Genomic DNA, 19,502 nt, shown 5'->3' with positions numbered 1-19,502 from the left:
CAGTCATGACCACACCCAGTTTTACACACTGGGGATTGAACTCAGGAACTCATGCATGCTAGGCAAGTGCTCTAGGAACCAAGCTACATGCCAGCCCTGGTCTGAGCCCTTTGAGCACTTCTCTATACTTGACCTAGAAGTGACATGTTCAGACAAGGAAAAAGAGAAAGAAAAAAACAGAGGACAGTGTGCAGGGGCTAGCAAAGGATGGTAGGGCGTGGAGCTTTCTCATAGACTGGCAGGCCTCCAGTGGAGATGCTCCCGTTTCACTCCAGATCCTCAGCTGAGCTTAGGTGTAAAATTTCATCCTAAAGTAAAATACAACTTTCCTTTAAACTATTTATTTAAAATCATGCGTGTCATTCATGTGGGTGTTAAAAACAAACCGACATGTGATTTACATACATCTCCTATGTTGGAAGAGTTTTGTTCCTGAGCCCTGGTCCCAAAGACAGCAAATTATAAATGATAAATGATAAACCTCATTTATTTGGACAGAACAAATAATTAATCTTGAGTAAATGGTGAGTTGACTGATGGTCGAGAAAACACAGCATCACAATACACATAGGCGCTTCAGGGTGGATTTGGATTAGCATGTGTGCTAGACAGCAGTGAGCCCAAGAGTTAAACCTTCTGTTTTAAGGGGAGGTCATTAATAAAGGGGAGGTGAAACAGCAGGATGGTCTACGGGGAGCTGGAACATTCCATCCTGCAGGGAAGTTCATTGAACTCAGGAAAGAAACACCTCAATGGCTTCAGGAAGTCCTTGGAACTGAGCAGATTCAGTAGGTCCCTCTGCCTCAGGAATAAATAACATGTAAGGGCTGCTGAGAAACACTGACAAGGTGAGCTCACTGGAGAAAGAAGAAACCAGCTGAGCTGCCTGGAGTGGACACTGTCCAACCCTGAGCTGCCTGCAGCCTGTGCAGTGTCCTCCAGTTTTCCCAGCTTTGTGAGCTGTCACTCATGCTAGGGTGGGCTTTGGTGATGCAGCTGTCTTTGAGTCTGTTCCTGTTAAATAACCCTTCAGCATGCTCCTGTAAGTAAGCCAACAAAATTGATTAGCTCGCCAAGTCGATTTTGGTGCTATCCTTACTTCTGTCAATCATAGATTCTCTATCCAGAGGTAGGTATGGTGACATGTGCCTTTAATCCCAGCATTTAGGAGGTACAGATGGGTGGATCTTTGTGAGTTTGAGGCCACACTGATCTACATACATAGTAAGTTCCAAGACAGCCAGCGCTGCAACACAGAAAGATCCTGTACCAAAACAAACAAACAAACAAACAAAAACTCCAAACAACAAAATACTAACTCCCTGGGGACAGTGTCATACAATGATGGTTTGAAACTAGATTGAAAGAGTTAGGGTGTAGCTCAGTGATAAGCTGTGTGAAGCATTTGTGAGGGCTTGGGCTCAATCCCCATTACTGCAAGACAAGTACTTAAGTTTTAAAAATACATTAGCTTAAGATACGCGAGTTAAACAGCCTCTGTTTGTGACTCCAGGGATGTCTTTCTCAGTAGAGTATATGACGTCTGCGTTGACTGCGTTGGGGCTGAAGGCACAGAGTTGCAGGATGCATGAAGCTCTGGGTTTGATGCACAGCACTGGACTGCGCATGCCTACAATTGCAGCACTTGGGAGACTGAGTCAGGAGAGTCACAAGTGCAAGGTCATTCACTGGTACATAATGCCTTCAAGGCAGCCTGGGCTACATGAGACCCTGACTCAGCAAACAAAACAAATGAAAAACCCAATAAAAAAAAAAGTACCTCAGCTGGTAAGCAGTATCCCCAAGTTTTTTTTCTCTCAGTGCTGGGAGCTGAATGCAGAGCCTCATATACTCTAGGCAAGCACTCAATTACCCGACTACATCCCAGCCCAGCCCAGAGTGTGTTCCACCATAGGGATGTGGAGGCTTTCCTGTTGCAGGGCAATGGTATCTTTGTCACACTTCTGTGTCCTTTCATCCCATGCCTCTACTTCCCTTTGACCCCAGCTGGATAGTTCCTCTAACATAAGCTAGTTGAGTAAGGTGTAACGTTATTCCAAGCATATTTTGGTTTTGTTCTGCTAGTTGAAACAGACCCAGGCATATGTGAACACTGAGTAATGGCAGAGCGAGGCTGCGTCTTTCAGCGCTATCCGGTCCAGGGCATGTCTGTATGCATAAGTACAAAAATACTTTATTTCCCCGATTTTCTTCAGTACACAAATGTCAAAAAGAGAATTCAATCAAAAACGGCTCCCAAACGTAATGTTAGGCTAGTTTGCAGGGCAGGTAAGACACTGGTTATATAGCTGAGGACATTGGTGATAAAATTCAGAGTATTAACTAACTCCAACAAACTCCTTTCTCCCTGGAACCACCGGTGTGATATCGTACATTCAATTATACGTTTGTGTTATTTTCAGAGGTTTCTTTTTTTTATTGACATGTAGCATTTATTAACAAACTGCTAACCTATAGCACTCAGTCCAGTTCACTGTTCCCAGCCACAGAGGATCATTTTTCTTCCTGTACGGAAGTAATGCATGCTTGCAAAGCTGTTTATACTCCTGGTTAGCGGGACCATAAATCAGCTCAGAGACGCCCATTTACTGGTTATCAGCTGTCTCTGTAAAGCTTGGTAGAAAGCAGGTTCCTCAGGCCCAGGTCTCCCAGGAGTGTCTTCCCCAGGAACATTTGCCTTGCCCAGTGAACACCGCAGCACGGCAGTGGAATGGAATTCCAAACATTCCCGCTGCATGTGTACTTACGTTGTTGTCTCCAGGAATGGAATCTGTCCCCTGGCTTGCATGCCTCCCCGTAAAGGCTGCCTTAAAACAAAAATGGAAGGAACGCTTTCCTATGCTTTGGGTAGGAGACAAATGTGCTCTTGTAGAATTTGTGGTTGAAGAAGGCAGACAAGGCTTGGCAGAAGAAGACATATGCCACCACCAGCCACCAAGTGAAGTTGTGGAACCCAAAGGTGACAGCCATGGAGATGTAGATCATCAGCTCTGCCAGGTAGTTAGCCGAAGACACATATTCAAACCAGTCTCCAAAGGGGATCCTGTGCTGGCAGTGAACTATGGCACCTGAAAGGGAACGATGGCATGTTTCACCACTCCACTTCTGAAAGCACTGACAGAAACTCTACCAAGCAGCACACCCCACATGGAAGAGCACCATCCTGTCACACTTCCACTGGCCATCAACCGTAAAGCCAGGCATGGAGGTGCATGGCTTTAATCCTAGCACTTGGGGGCATAGGCAGGTGAATCTCTGAGTTCAAGGCCAGCTGGTGTTGCAAAGTGAGACTACGTCTCAGGGAAAGAAAAGGCCTGTTGGGCATGTTGGATCACACCTTTAGTCCCAACACTCGGGACGTAGAAGCAGGAAGATCTCTGTGAATTTGAGGCCAGCCTGGTCTACAAAGTGAGTTCCAGGTCAACCAAGGATATACTAGTGACCCTGTCTTAAAACAACAATCAGTTCTCACAAGCACACAAGAGCTCAGATGCCAGAGCCAGGGTGCATGAGTTCAAATCCCCAATCTGCCACTTGGTATCTGTGTAACTTGATGTAAATTGCTTAATCTTGCTGTATCTATAAAACAAGAGCACTGCAAACTGCACCCATGATGAGTCAGTCCAGGCTAACTCGGAAGTCAACTTTCTTTCCTTCTGCTGGGCCACACTACTCCACACTAACGTGAGTTTTCCACATGCTGATCAGAAATGTGCATGGTGTGGTCCCCACAGGGCTGTCCGGGACAGAATCACAGACTGTCAGAGCCAGATCTGTCCCCTCATTGTACCTATGGGAGGATCACAATCAGGAAGGGGTCCTGTCAAAAGTGAGTGTTTGATATTGACAAGGGCATGGAAGAAGGGAATGAAGGGACCGAGAAGGCCATCCGCTGAGGGCCTGAGCCCATCTCAGAGGGACCAGTGGGGGAGACCTCACCTTTTTTGTTTCTCCTGAGGTTGCTGAGAATGACGTGGCACTCATACTGATGGGCAGACGACCAGAGAAACATCATCATTCCGAGGACGTGGAACCACCGAGCCGGTAGCAGCAGATTCTTCCCCAGCATATAGACTATGGAAACAGGAGTTGCCCCATTAGCTAATGCAATGCTGCAGACTCCCAGAGTTCCTGTGCTGTGTTATTATAGCATCACCTCTAGACAGTGAGAGCTGCTTCTCAGTCTCCACAGCTCTGGCAGTCAAGGGCGGAGACCGAGCAACATCTTCTCTCAAGCATTCTTCAAATGCTTCTGGCAAGAACTCAGCCCGTCCCCAGAGACTTACTGTGTGGTGAGATGTTCTGAGCTCCTATGACAGAGTCTCATTTTAAGTCTTCTTGCTTACACTCTCCCACCAAGAAGAAAATTCTCCGAAGAAACACCCCCTGAGCTGCCGCCCAAAGTCCTGTAAAGGAGATCCTGAATACAGAAAGCTGAGCTAACACAGGCACGGTGGTTATATGCCTGCCATCCTAGTACTTGGGAAGCTGAGGCAACAGGATCATGAGTTCAAGGCCAGTCTTGGACTACATGATATCCACCCCTGCAAATACAAGGGGGGAAGGAGAGATAGATAGATAGATAGATAGAGAGAGAGAGAGAGAGAGAGAGAGAGAGAGAGAGAGAGAAATAAAGAGAGTGCATGCATGTACTGTGCTGCCTAGTTCTGTCTAGTAGAGAGACCTTCTGAGGTAAAGGGTGAGTGGTCTCTCATAAAGAGAAGAAACATAAGCATCAAGAGCACTTAAACACTTAACACAGCCTTGTCTTAACTGAAGAAGCAAAACTCGTCCACTGAAAACTCCAAAAGTCTGGGACCCTGGAGCGCAGACGAAGCCCTGACAGCTGATTCAGGTAAGAGCAGCAAGCATCGCACTACTGTCTCCAGAAACACACAGTGGGAATCAGTTGAGGGTAACTAATGGCTAACAAGAGCTAGATTCACCTGTGTTGATTTCAGTTCTAAACCAAATCCGGTTCCTGTGAGCTGCAGACACTCCTTTGAGGGTCCAAGAGGTCAGTCTGTGACCCTGATCACTGACAGGGGTTCTGAGATGGAGAAACCCCATCAGGTGGACATAGCTAGCAGACACTCAAGCCTACAGCATTGCTATCTGATCCTACAGACGCCGAATGCAGCACTTCCTACTATGGTAGAGAATTTCTGTTTGTGTTTCTGGGATGGGGTCTGGCTGTGTGGACCTGGGTAGCCTGGAGTTCAAGATATGGACAAAGCTGGCTTTGCAGCTGAAGTGATCTTCTTGCCTTGGTGACACAAGTGCTGGCACTACAGGTGAGATACCACACCTTGCTAAGATACATGGGCCCGTGCTGGGCAAGCGTCCTCCCACTCAGACCTCTTCATTAAGTTGCTTCTTGTCGGGTGTCTGGTCTCAACAACGAGGAGGAGTAGCTAATCCAGCCATACTGCTGCAACGAAGAAGCTCAGAAAAGTGAGGTGAGACCAACAGAAAAGAAAAAGAGAGAAAAGCTAGTGGGCAACCAAGGAACTCTGGAAAGTTCCTCTGGGCAAAAAGCCATGGTAACCGGATGAGCACCTGAATGCCACAGTGGGAAGACATGGGAGAAAAAGCTGACTCGATCAGAGATTACTGGGGGTTTGAATGAGAAATGCCCTCCACAGGCGGCTCGGGGACTTGAACTCCGGGTCTCTAGCTGGTGACACTGTGGAGGGTTAGGGGGTGCAGCCTGGCTGCAGGAAGTATGTGGCTAGAAGTGGGACTTGAAACTATAGACTCTCTCCCTACTTAGAAGAGATGCTGCCTGAATGGCTGGAATTGGCAACGAGAAGCTATCTGGCGGATAAGCCTGCCTTTCAAAGAATTCTTTTCTTTTTTTTTTCTTTTTTTGTTTTTTTGTTTTTTGAGACAGGGTTTCTCTGTATTGTTTTGGAGCCTGTCCTGGAACTCACTCTGAAGACCAGGCTGGCCTCGAACTCACAGAGATCCACCTGCCTCTGCCTCCCGAGTGCTGGGATTAAAGGCATGCGCCACCAATGCCCGGCATTCGAAGAATTCTTATAGCCTCAGGAAGTGTATTACAGTGACAGAGCAGACTCTGGTGCACTCTGAGACCGAAATCAAACAAGGCAAGACTCAGTCAGTGACAGCTGGAATCACGGATCTCTGTCACAACTTATGATACAGGACACGGAGAAAAGGGTCACACGAGCTGGGCAGACAGCCCATGGCCTCAAGGTCAAGTTAACCTCAGCACTAAAAGTCATTCCAATCACCCACAAGGATTAGGGTTCTATACTATCCACACAGATTGTTTTTTATGAATCTGACAGTCATATAGGTTATATAACTTCCAAATGAAGTAGCAAGCCACCTCACTTCCTTCTCCCATACAAAGGCTCGCTTTCCTCTTCCTGGCCAGAGAACACACAGAAACCTTAAGGTCATCTTCATTTACTGGCAGACTTGGTTTTCCTCTCCCCTCAGGCTGTCCCACAAGAAGAAAGACTTTGTTAGAAGGGCAGCCATCCCAAGAACCAGAGGCAAGAGAATGGTTGTGCTCCTCCTGAGGATGAGAACTGGCCTCAAGCTCATCCCCCACCTCGTTTGTTTTTTCTGTGATTTAATCCCACATAGAGACTTCTCTCTCTCCTGCATGCACCCCAATAACTGGGCTCTGGTGAGGTCGCTTCCTTTGCAGCGACCTTCTCCTGGTCCTTTGGAGGTCTCATGCCTTCTGTCCAGAGCTTAGCTGCACTTCCTACCTCGACACAGGCTAACCCCACACAGCTTAACTTTATCGTCTTTAAACAGACTCGAGAATGCTTTGTACCTTACCACAGTCATGTCTACTTTTTTTTTTTTTTTTGGTTTTTCGAGACAGGGTTTCTCTGTATTGTTTTGGAGGCTATCGGTCCAGCCCAGCCTCGAACTCACAGAGATCCGCCTGCCTCTGCCTCCCGAGTGCTGGGATTAAAGGCGTGCGCCACCACCGCCCGGCTCATGTCTACTTTTTATGTGATGACTTTTGGATGTACTGCAAGGGCCACTCACCATTCTTGTCATCCATGGGCACTTGGCTCAGTACAGTTAGGCCAACTAGGACATAGTAGACAAGGCCGAAGCAGTACTGCACGACATGCATCACCGCGTTAGAGAACACACTGATGTAAAAGCACTCGAAGAGCCTCCGCACACTGTGGACCCAAAGGAACACCAGCACCAAGAAGGCAGACAGCGCCAGCTCACCCACTGCAATGCAGAAGGCGACAGGGTCAGCGTCTCCGCCAGCATCAAGCCAAGTGTTCAGTGGGCCCGCCTGAAACAGAGCCTTTCAGAAGATGAGGGTCAGAGACCACTCAAACTCATGTCTTCATCTTTCATGCTGTGAAGACCCAGGATGAATGATAGCCACGCGGCCAGTTAGTGGCGGGGTCGGGGAAGAGGGGACAGAACTCATCTCTGACTCTATCATTAAGAGCCTTCCAGGCCACGTGGACATCATGATGAAGGGTCTGTGTGCCCAGGACTCAGGGTCTATGCCAACTGCCAGATGCAGATGCTCAGGGAGAGGTAGGTCCACGCTGATGTTGGAAATGCTATCTGTGGGATTCCCGGGACACACCCACCCACAAAGGCAGAGATGGAGGCGGTGATCCAAAAGGTGAGTGTTTCTTTCCAGGCTTAAAAAATAAAGGGTGGGAGATGGACTGAGCGATGAAGCACTTGCCTAGCATTTGGGAGGCCTTGGACTCCATCTCCAGTGCTGTCAAAAGAAAAAGAAGAGGGGAAATTACACTTTAGAGAGACAGTGGGTCCCGAGGTCCACCTTCCTGCTGGCCCTTCATTTCATACTCCAAGTCAGTGTGACGAAAGCTCATTTTAAAAAATGTCATAAAATCTAGTCTGTCTTTTAAAATGAGTAACACAGACACAATCATAGGGACACAGCTTGGTGAATGTTTACTAATTCTCACACATTTCACTAGTGATTGAGAACTAGGACTTGACCAGCGCCCCCTAGTGTTCCTTTCTAAGCATGACCCTGTCTGCTTTGGGCTGCTCCAAGGTTAAGAACTCCATTCTAACTTTTACCGGCAGAGAATTGCTTTGCTCTTTTTGTATTTTAAGTAAATTAAAACCCAGTTTTTAACTCTTTATGAACAGGTTAAAACAAGGAAAACTCTTCAAATCTAACCTTCAAATACATGAACATGATAAGCAACAAAGCCATTAGGACCCCTATCCCCTTCTACAGAGCCCTTATATGCCGCTATGGAGATTTTAAATGCTATTTTGCAATGATCTGGCCAACAACTACTCACAGTTTCTTTAACTGAAGATGTAAAACATAATAACCTTTTTGGTTTAATTTTCATTAACTAATTTATTTACTCTCTGTGTGTGTGTGTGTGTAGGAGTCTGTTTCCTCCTTCTCAAATGTGGGTCCTGCAGATGGATGTTAGATTATCATGCCTGGTGGCAAACACCTTTATCCATTGATCCACCTCACCAGTCCCCAGACCTTTTTAAATGTTTGCCAGAAAGCAACTTTTAAAAATCAAATTTCTGTGAGCCCAGGGGCACGGTTCTGGCTGCAGCTGTGTAAATGATAAATGTTTCAATGCAAATGCAGGGATTTTCAAAGTGTCCCCAGCATGTGTAAGGCCTTCTTTGTAAGCTTATCAGCCCACTAACAGTATCAGAGCGAGAACAGCCCATCCTACATTCAACGTGGGCTTGCAAGGCAGCAGACCAGGGCCTCACCCTGGGCTCTACCACAGCTCAGTAAACCACGTAAACCCTGTCTGCCTTCCACTTCCCAGACCCTGCAGAGGGGCCTGATGGGTGAGACCTGCAGGCAGGAACCAGGAACAGGCTAGGGAGCCAAATTACCTCGGAACTGTGTGCTTCCAAGAGTTCTGAGCAAAGCTCGAAGCCAGTTTGGAAAAGGTGCTCCCAGGAAGAGAGACCGAGAAAGGAACCAGAGCAGGAAGCCGTTCCATAACACCGAGACGACGTAGAAGTGAGAAAAATACCTGCGATAGCAGAAAGAGTTAGGTAACCACCAGCCAGAACCCAGCAAACCCCAGGAAGAGCCCAAGTCATTCTACCCTTCCACCCACCTGACCCGTATCCCAAAACTGAGCTTAGGTTTGAAACAGAACCTGAATTCTGCAGGTGGGAATGTTTCGAAATGTACTTCTAAACCATGAGACGTGCTAAACTGGACTTGGGAAGGATGAGTTAACATCTCTCATCTCTGGGTGACAAAAGCGGCCACCGAGTTCTCAGAAAGAGCTGTAGCAACTTGCACAGGCCAGCAGCAGTGCCATCTGTGGGAGTCCTTTGGATCCCAAACTGGGCAGCCACACAACTGCCACGCAAGTGTCATGCAACCAGGCTGACTCAGAATTGGAAGAACAACTCCAATGTGGATGCTGAAAACTGAACTTGGACCTCTGAAACAGCAGTCCATGCTCGTAGCTGCTATGCCATCTCTCCAGTTTCATATACTTTATTTAACAAATTTATTATAATTGGGTGTGTGTGTGGGTGCGTGCGCGTGCGTGCGTGTGAGCACTGCTATTGCAGAAGATCCAAGTTTGATTTCCAGCATCCACATTGGGCAGCTCATAACTGCCTACAACCTCAGCTAAACTAGCTGGTGGGTGATTCCCATCCTCCCAGCACCAAGGCTACAGGTGCTTGTCCTATGCCTGGCTATTATGTGTGCACTAGGGATCGAACTCAGGTCCTCATGCATGTGTGGCAGGCACGTCACTACCCAATCCGTCTTCTTTCTCCCCGCACCTTCCAAGTTAATTTTTTATAATATGAAAAAAGACTGCAATAATAATGCCAGGTATCAACCCCTTATTGTTGTATTTCTCCAACTACTAAGCCTATGAACCTATATGGCAGTGAATTATTTACAATATAAATAAACAGGAAGGCACAAAACCAATGAAATGAAGCCAGCAATGCTAATTTAATGTAAAGGATGATGCTGGTTTGCTAAAACAAGATCATTTAATATGGCATGAGGCTCACTGAGGCATTTTGTCACAGCAAGCTCCAGCGATTCTCCCATCTCTGCTGGCTACAGCACTGGCATTACAAACTAGAGGCATGACCATGAAATTTCATCTCTACAACAATCCCACTAGTTCGTTCTCCTCACACGGCAGACGGAACACCAAGGCCCTGAGAGGGTAAGTTCCTATCCAAGGCCACAGCAGTGGCAGCAGTTGTTTCTAGATGGGCTAGAAGGACTGGTGTTTCTATCACATTGTTGCACTCTCGCCTGCAGGCGGGGCTTGTCTGAACCTGTTTCCTAGCCCTCTGTCATACACAGCCAGTTTATGAGACAACCGTAGGCAAGTGAATCCGTAGTTTCAATGGATTCCTGGGCTGTGCCTCACAGCTCTCCTCGTTCCATGGCACCTTTGGTTTAAATACACATTGTATTGTTTTTCAGTCTTGCATTTTAGTCTCCTGTCTGAATGTCCTTCTATAGGAAACACTTCCTAGTCTCTACAGGAGGTCCTGTCTCTTGCTTGTATTTAAAGAGACAGCTAAGACTCAAACGACAGATCGCCAATCCCCATTGACATATTTTTCTGTCTGCCTATGAGCTTCATGGAGCCAAGGCTAGCTTTGAGATTAACAGGAGGCCCTCTGGGAAAACTGGTACACTAAATGCACGGAGAACATAATAAATAATTCATTTACCGAAGAAACTAGTCTAACCCCAAGCCAACAGAGCCTCTCATCCTTTGTTCCAAACATTTTTGCCTCTAGGCATGAGTTAAGGCTGTTATAGCTGATGACACATGTAAATGTTGCTTGATAAAGGCTCTTGGCCCATCGCAAAATGTCACCATAAGCATAAGATACATGGAGGACACTAAGAAAATCAATAATACGGACATCTAGGTAACTCATTATTAAAAGCCTAGTCTATGCCATAAGGAACCCATGCATTTGTTATGTACTGAGTAATGAGCCCTAGTGAATAACCACTACGCTTCTGTGGTTATTGAAACAACACCATTTCAAGGGGTTCTCACTATTTTTAATGGATTATATTCTATCAAAAACTTGGAGGCACTGCTATTGTCCTGTGGTATGTTGATGACACTCATAATTAAGGAAATGCTAACTTTTCAGCAAGAGATTGATGAAGATAAAGATGTAATCTGTATCCAATCTACAGATCCCAACTGCTTCTGATACTCCTGGACTCGAGGACAGAAAACTGGCCAGCATCTGACCTGCAGAGCCCAGCTCAGCGCTAAGTTTCCTTGTTCCTTGGAGCTATTTTAAAATTTAGAAACAGAAGTGTTTCCATCTACTGTGGAAGCCAAGAGCAACAAGACTCCTGGGTCCTGGTCACTTATTTATACAGACTTTCTGGGGATTCAATCAAAACAAGAAAAGCAGTTGTTGCCTTGATTAAAAAAACAAAAAAAGCTGGGTAGTGGTGGTGCACTCCTTTAATCCTAGAACTTGGGGGCAGAGACAGGCTGATCTTATGATTTCCAGGCCAGCCTGGTCTACAGAGTGAGTTCCAGGATAGCTTAGGCTACAAAGAGAAACTCTGTCTTGAAAAAACAAACAAACAAACAAACAAACAAACAAACAAAAACCCCCAAATCCCCAAAACTCAAACAAATAGCCAGTACCAGGCTAGAGAATAGAAAATAACATTCCAGGAAGTTAGGCTTTATTCTTGCTTCCTTAGGAGAATATAATTACACATTAAATGACCTAAGCACTATCACATGTGCAGAAGAAATGAGGCGCGAAGCTGCCTATTTGTAAGTGTAGAAGTCACAGGCTTATTTCTTATTTTCATTCCTGAGGATGACATTACATTTTGCACAAGGAAAAGCTATTCAAAATAGTTAAGTAATAAGCACATTGGCTAAGATTACCAAATGTTATAAAATCTGGATTAACTAAGATATTACGCAGTGACACCCCCTCCACCCCACCCCCCGGGGGGGGGGTTAAGTCCACTGCCAGATCTCTCAGACAGGACTCAGGTTTGCGTGGTGCCAGAGTTTGCCCACAAGGCATGCTGGAGGTTAAGAGTTTGGGGTCCTATGCTCACAGTCAGTATTCCAGGTCTAGCTGCCACCCTCACTGGTGCAACAAGCCTGAATTTGTACATTTGTGGGTGGGAATGGAGACATGTCCCTCACAGGTCTGTCATCAGGACTAAATGGAGAAAGGCATTTAGTGCTAGGAGTCTTGAGTACAAGGCACACAGGCAATTCATCTCTGGCTTCTAATTCACTATTGTTTTTTTTTGGGGGGGTTGCCCATGAAAGTGCTAAGCACAACATCACTGAAGTTACTCTGGAAAACAGAGAGAAGTGTAATTACCACCTTTGCATGTAAATGGGGAGCCGGCAATTAAAAAGGAAATTGATAAGGAAGAAGGAATATGGAAGGGTTTTTGTTGGCATGTGTTCTTCTGAAGACCCTGTCACTTTTGATACAATGTTCCCCTGGTCTTTCTTTGCCTCAATTAAGAATGCCTTTCCTTATTGGCCTGGCATTGTTGGACCTTGCCCAGTACTGAAAATTAAAGTACAATTTAGGGGAAAACAATATCCACCATCACTCAGAGCACTTGGACAGCATGGAAGGCTCTGCTTTAGAATTCTGGAAGAAGGAAAGAAGGATTATTTCACAATACTGCAGGAATCACAAGAAGCCCAGAGTACCAAGTGTCACAGGGATGAATGTTAGGAAAGCTCGCCTCTTTCTTGGCTGTTAAATAATGACAAGTGTGAAGTCTAACAGCTGATGGGCCCCAGCCAGAGGCTGACAAGGCAGAAGTGATTTTTAAGTGTGCTTTTAAATTCAGGGCCACTAGGACCTTTCTCAAAAGTCAGAAACTAAATTACTATATAGCAGAAAGGGATGTAGGCCAATCAAACCCGATTACAATAGAATGACAGGGTGTGCTCATGTTTTTAAAACTGAGCCTCTAAGAACAGTTCATTGGGGCCTTATCTCTTTACCATTCACTCTTCACAATCCACTCTTAGACTGAACCCCAGATAGATCACTCTCCAACAGTCAAGAGAGCTGCGGCCTGCCCACTTTTCTGTGTTTCTTGATAGTTTCGCATCATCTGCAGAGGTGGGCACTGTCTATAGACTTTGAAAATAACCCATCACAGTCCTTCAAACTCAATTCTAAATGCAAATGTCTGATGCAGTCCAAAGAAAAGATACACCTTTACTATCCAGAATCGTGTTAAACTGACTTCTCCATCTACACACGGAATTCAATGTGAGACCAAAAATGAGAAAACCATGGAGCAAGTCTCCCATATTCAGAGTGGACCCTATTTGTGCCCGGAAGGTTTTAGCACTTCACATCTTTGTAACTAAACCTTCCGGGATGGGGCATCTTGGGCCAGCTTGCCAGTGCACCGGCTGAGATGAAGGATGTCAGCGCAGCCCGAGGACCTCTGGACCTCTTTCCTAACTGTGACAGGTTGGGGAGACAACTGGGGAGATAGGGGAAGACCCAGCCTCTACGGTCACGAACTTCCACGTTAAGAGTTCTGGGACGGGAAAGGGGGACACTCTGTGATAAAGACACTTGAGCAGACCCCCGGGGACCGGGCCAACCTTGGGATGCTCAGTCATTTCCGGAGACGGCACTGGGCAGCCACAGGCTCACGTGCCCGCGCCGTCTCGGCTGCCCCCTGTCGGGCGCGCCCCGCCACCGCGGTTACCTCTTGGGCACGTCGAAGGCCCTGCAGACGGCGGGGCGCCGCGGGCCGGACAGCTTGGTCTTCCCGTAGCGGATGAGGTCCTGAAAGAGCGCGCAGTTCGGCAGCAGCCCGGCGGGAGCCAGCTGCAGGAGCAATGCGAGCAGGAAGGCGGCGGCCAGCGCCAGCCACAGCGTGCGCAGCGGGTTCAGCGCCGAGAGCTCGGTCCCGACCCAGCTAGCCATGGCCCGGGAACGAGTTACGCACGCGCGCCACCGCGCCACCCGCCTCGGTGGCGCGCTTGGCGGTGACGTGACACCTGGGCGGGACGCGCGGCCCCGCCCCGGGCTCGCCACTCCAGACTCTTACAGCCTCTAATCTTGCATAGACATTCCTAGATGCAACTCCATCTTGAAATTATTCAGAGACATGCAAGAGCACCTGCTACAAGTCTTAAAGAAGCAAATAAATTACACTTATTTATTTATTTATTTAATGAAGTGGGAACATGTCAAGATGTGTGTTTGGAAGCTTAAGATAGCTTAAGACAGCTTGGTTCTCTGCATCCACCACGTGGTATATGGCACTCCAACTCTGGTGCTCAGGTTCTCACCAACCCAAATTTCTGTAAACTTGGACTGTGGGATTACTGATGCGAAGAGGTGTAAAGAGAAATTTTGGTTGAAGTCCAGGCTGGATTCTTGGCTGGATCCTCAAAGGGTCCCCCAAGAGGCAGGATCTTAGTAGCACACCAGGTAGCAGCCAGAATCATCCGTGTGCTACTGATGGGGGTCGCTGTGCAAATTCAGGGCTGACCCTCTGGAAGGGCCTTGGTGAAGAAATTCTAGGTGTTGCCAACTGTGGGCTGCAGCTGCCCCAGCAAACTCTGGATCTTGGAGAGGAAAAGCAGAGTGGTGCCCTCCATGGATGTGAGTTTTCACCCATGATGCTGTTCAGTTCTGTGGACCACATGTCTAACTATGGCTGGCAGGAGTGGCCACCTGCTGTGTCTGTGACTTTGCTGCTGGAAGTGAAAATGGGAGATTCTTTGGCTTGAACCCAAGGGGAGGGTGACAAGAAATCTCCACATCTCTCTCTCCAAGGATCTGGCTCTTGCCCTATGCTATCTTTCAGCTATCAATGGAAGACACTATCATGTTGGATGCAGGCCTGGTTCCCTATTAACAGATGCTTAGTGGTATTGCAGGCCGTTGGGTTCTGAATAAGACAGATGAGTCTTATTTCCAACAGAAACAGAAATGGAGACACCTTGAATACACTTTGATTGTTTAGTCAAATTATGGTACACTCACATTTTTTCTCTTTAAAATTTTTATTATTTTTAGATGTGTGTGTGTCTATGTGTGTGTGTGTACATGTGAGTATACCTGTACTTACATGTACACCTGTACTCACATGTACTTCTCAGAATTCCCAATAGAAGTCAGGTTCCCTGAAGCTGGATTTACAGGCATTTGTGAGCTGTGGATATGTGGTGGTTTGAATGAAAATGTTCCTCCGGGGCTCATGTATTTGAACATTTGGTCCCTGGTTGGTGGTGTTGCCTGGAAGAGGTCGTGGAACCAACCTTTAGAACATGGAGCCTTACCGGAGGAAGTGTGTCACTGCAGGCAGGCTTCTGAGAGTTTATAGTCTTACCCCATTTCCAGTTCACGCTTTCAGCTTTGTGTTTGTAGCTGAAGATGTGACCTCTTGGTGTCTTAGTTAGCTTCCTATTGCTGAGATAAAACACCACGACTAAAGCAGCTTGGGGAAGAAAGAGTTTGCTTCAGCTGTTTCCACATCACAGTGCATCATCGAGGAAAGTCCGGGCAGGAACCAGGCAGGGAGCCGGAAGCAGGAACTAAAGCGGAAGCCGTGGAGGACGCTGCTACTGGCTTGCTCCTTCTGAACTGCTCCTATTTAATATTTAATTTTAATTGGGCATGTTAATTAATTGAACCAAAGTCGTCTTTTGATTGCTGGACTTCAATGCATTGATAGCTGGACCTCAGTAGTCAGCCTCAGGAGGAGGAAGTAGCCAAATAAGGCAATAGATCTTGGTGGCAGCTTTAGGAATATAATGGTTTTTAGCAAGGCAGAGGGAATGGGGAGAAGGACAAGGCCTGCCAGAGTCATGTTTGCTATGTTCAGGCTCACTAGAGTCCCTTCAGTATTGTGTGATAAAACTTTCCCTGGGAAGACACAGCACAGTATGCTCACCCCAGATAGGGAATTCAAGATGGACCAAAGTATGGATACCATCAAAGTCCAATTTGGTGGACCAATGAGTTTTATTGGGTCGTTTACAAGAATATGAGTGAGGGATTACTTACAGGAGTAGAAATGACTCAAAGACAGCTGAATCACCAACGCCCATCCCAGCATGGGTGACAGCTCACAAAGCTGGGAACCTGGAGTGCACAGCACAGCCTGCAGGCAGCTCAGCAGGTTGCTGAGTGTCCTTTCCAGGTGCCTCGGCTAGTTTCTGCTTCTTCCTGGCTGCTGGTCTGGCCTCAGAGTTTTGTAGTTTCTCTCCTCTGAAAGCCAGTTTTGAGATGGGACTCTCAGCTTTACTTGCTTACTCTGGCAGGGAGGGGCCTAGTGAATCTGGTCAGTTTCAGGGACTTCCTGAAGCTGTTGTGAGTTGTTTGCCTTCCTGCTTAAGGAGCTCCCTGCAGGAGGGGATGTTTGATCTTAAAGGAAACTTACACCATAGATACCTAAAATTGCCACTGGCAGCTGGCTGAGTTCCTGGGCAGGCTTTTAGTTCAGATGTCTAGCAGCTCTCCGTGTCCCTCAGTGTCTGTCCTAAAGGAGCAGTGGCATCAGCAAGCAGAAGCAGTGGCAAGTGGCACCTTATAGGACAGTCTTATGCGGGTCTCGGCTATGGAGGCCCTTGGACCCTTGGCAGAAGCAGTGTTAATGCTCTCAGTGTGGTGTCTGTCTGAGGCTCTGGGTCCTGAAGACTCCACAGCCTTCTCAAACCCCTCTAGTCACCACAGAGAGCGGTTTTCTGGCTCTTCCTGGCCTCCTCCCTGCCTTTAACACACTCAGCTTTCTTGGCTCCACAGATTCCCTTTTTTTCCAGTTTCCATTCTAGTAGATTATATTTGGTATTTCAAAGTTACAAAATTACAAAGGGTTATGTTGGATTCAATATTAATTTCCCCGTATTTTTTTATCTTTTCTCAAAATTTATATTAGAAACAAGCTTGCTTCATATGTCAGTCCCAGCTCCCTCTGCCTCCCCTCCTAACCTGCCCCCTCCACCAAGTCCCCTAGCCCCCCATCCAATCCCCACTCTGCTCCCCAGGGAGGGTAAGGCCCTCTATGGGGGAATCTCCAAAGTCTGTCATTTTATCCAGGGCAGGGCCTAGGCCCTCCCCCAAGAGTCCAGGCTGAGAGAGCATCCCTCAGTGTGGGATAGGCATCCAAAGTCCATTTGTATGCCAGGGGTAAATACTGATCTACTACCCAAGGCCCATAGGTTGCCTAGGCCTCCTCACTGACACCCACACTCAGGGGGTCTGGATCAGTCCCATGCTGGCCTCCCAGCCGTCAGTCTGGGGTCCATGCACAGCTTCCCTTCATGTCTTCACTCTTGAACTATTAGTTACTCCCCTGTTGTCAGTGGCTGAAGCTGGGATGACTTGGGGTAACTACTTGCCTTTGTCAGGTTTGAATGTGCAATGACCAAAAATTAATCTAAAACACCAACTACTCCATGACTCTGAGATGTTTCTGACCGTGTTTGCCCACGTTGTATGGTTTGACTTCACTGCTGCCCTGGTTCTGAACACACCTTGTACTGTTTACGCTGTCTCTCTCATGATGCCAATGACTGCTGCCTACAACACCACTGTGCCGAGCTGGTACACACTGTGAATCACAGTACTTTTATTGTGTAGAGTTACTGGCTTTTCTCATGGAAACGTATCATTTAATTATGATAAACAAAGCCTCTGGGGCTGGAAAGATGGCTCAGCAGAGTTCTTCCTGCTCTCCTAGAGGATTCAAGTTTGGTTCCCAGCACCCACTGAGGGCAGCTCACAGCCCCCTGTAACTCCAGCTCTAAGGGAACCTCCTGCCTCTGGCCTCCTTGGGCACCCTACCTCAAGTACACACACACACACACACACACACACACACACACACACACACACACATTTAAAAATTACAGGGAATTTAGCTTTTCATATTTGTTATTCCTCAGAATATAAATACCAAATTCCTGTATCTTTGGATTGTGTTATATTAGAAAGTTTGCTTTTTAAAAATTACTGGCTTGAGTTTCATTTAATAAATCATTAAATGAATTTTGCCTTGAAATTAGGACAAAGTTTCCAAAACTTATGAAACAGCCCTAAATTTGCTTCTGCCATTTTTAAAACTATTTTATTGCTTTTTTTTACTATGCAAAGCAGTATTCTCAATGTTGATGATTATAAAACAGAATTGATTATCAACTCTGAAAAACGTTGCTTTCTGACCTGCAGTAGCAAATATTCAGCCAAGATTAATTCTGCTTTTCATTCAAGTTTATGTGTATGGGTGTTTTGCCTGCATATATGTCTGTGAACCACATACATGCCTAGTGCCTCTGGACACCAGAAGAAGTCATTGGATCCTCTGGGATTGGTGCTCCAGATGGTTGTGAGGTACCATGTGAGTACTGGGAATCAAACAGGGTTCTTTGGAGGAACAGCCAGTACTCTTAACTGCTGAGCCATCTCTCCAGACAAAGGTTAGATTCTTTATGTAAAAATAAACAAGCAAATCTATCTCATTAATATGCACATTTGTGCTTATTTTTCAAAAGTGCTTTATTTAGTTTTCTTTTATGTGCATTGGTGTTTTACCTGCATGCATGTCTGTGTGAGGGCGACAGATTCCGGAACTGGAGTTACAGAAAATTGTGAGCTGCATGAGGGTGCTGGGAATTGAACCTGGGTCCTCTAGAAGAGCGGCCAGTGTTCTTATCCACTGAGTCATTCCTCCAGGCTTGCGCTCATCTTTAATAATGATAAAAATACGTTTATACCAAATAATTTTTAAATTGCTTCATTATTGCTAAACATTTTATTTTTGTTACTATGAATATTTCTGGAGTTGTATAAAAATTTCTCAGATGAAAAGAGATCACAGAGCACCTGGTGTGAGAATCCTTGATTTTCAGAAATGTGAACATCAGGAATCATTCTCACTATATATAGAACATATCCACACTGACAGCTATCTTCACACATCTAGCATGCTGAGATGATGCTAACAGCTGCCCAGAGTGAGGTGTGTTCCCTTCATCTGCCTCAAAACGGTATCTTCAGGGCAGAGGGAAGCTGGCTTTAAAATATCTAGATAACAAACAACTATGAAAACATGAATGTGTGTGTATATTGATTAAAAAAAAGGCAAACCACATACACAAATGAGTAGCTTTCTTAGGATACTGATAATGTGTATAACTAAGCATGTAAAGAACCAATGTCATTAATTCTACATAAAAAGCTAGGGAGGTTTTGCAAACTACACACACACACACACACACACCTTTAAAAAACACTTTTAAAAAAGTCCAAGGGCTGCAGAGATGACTCAGCAGCTCCTTGCATACGCTGTTTCTACAGAGGACCTGTGTACAATTCTCAGCACCAACCCCAGGAGGAAGGAACAAGAGCCTCTGGCCTCCTCAGGCACCGACACTCATGTGCATATACTCACATACAGACCCACACATATATGTAATAAAAAATAGCAAAAT

The 19,502-nt window shown here is 46.3% G+C and overlaps 1 protein-coding gene across 2 annotated transcripts; it reads right to left on the bottom strand.

Moving 5' to 3' along the window:
* Positions 1-325: 325 nt before the first annotated feature.
* Positions 326-14,023, bottom strand: Srd5a3 (steroid 5 alpha-reductase 3). Of its 2 annotated transcripts, XR_002385050.2 has the most exons (7): positions 13,766-14,023; positions 8,899-9,041; positions 7,733-7,768; positions 7,057-7,254; positions 3,961-4,095; positions 2,769-3,089; positions 326-1,040 (listed from the first exon to the last, which is right to left on the bottom strand). XR_002385050.2 is itself a non-coding variant. In NM_001281706.1 (6 exons), exons 1-6 carry the CDS (start codon positions 13,984-13,986, stop codon positions 2,830-2,832), a joined length of 993 nt encoding a protein of 330 aa, NP_001268635.1. In that variant the 5' UTR covers positions 13,987-14,006; the 3' UTR covers positions 2,431-2,829. The 2 variants fall into 2 exon arrangements, 1 of the variants encoding a protein (NP_001268635.1); NM_001281706.1 differs by lacking the exon at positions 326-1,040 and having other exon boundaries at positions 2,431-3,089; positions 13,766-14,006.
* Between the last annotated feature and the right edge of the window lie 5,479 nt (positions 14,024-19,502).

This window comes from Mesocricetus auratus, unplaced genomic scaffold, assembly GCF_017639785.1.
Source record: "Mesocricetus auratus isolate SY011 unplaced genomic scaffold, BCM_Maur_2.0 Super-Scaffold_100006, whole genome shotgun sequence".
Lineage (NCBI taxonomy): Eukaryota > Metazoa > Chordata > Mammalia > Rodentia > Cricetidae > Mesocricetus > Mesocricetus auratus.
This window is presented reverse-complemented; position numbering and strand designations above follow the sequence as displayed.

Coding starts and splice junctions, on each gene's coding strand:
- Srd5a3 (NM_001281706.1), bottom strand. CDS start 13,986: ATGGCTAGCTGGGTCGGGACCGAGCTCTCGGCGCTGAACCCGCTGCGC. Junction 9,042..13,765: donor GCCTTCGACGTGCCCAAGAG/GTAACCGCGGTG, acceptor CTGCTATCGCAG/GTATTTTTCTCACTTCTACG. Junction 7,255..7,732: donor CAAGGCCTCCCAAATGCTAG/GCAAGTGCTTCA, acceptor TCTGCATTGCAG/TGGGTGAGCTGGCGCTGTCT.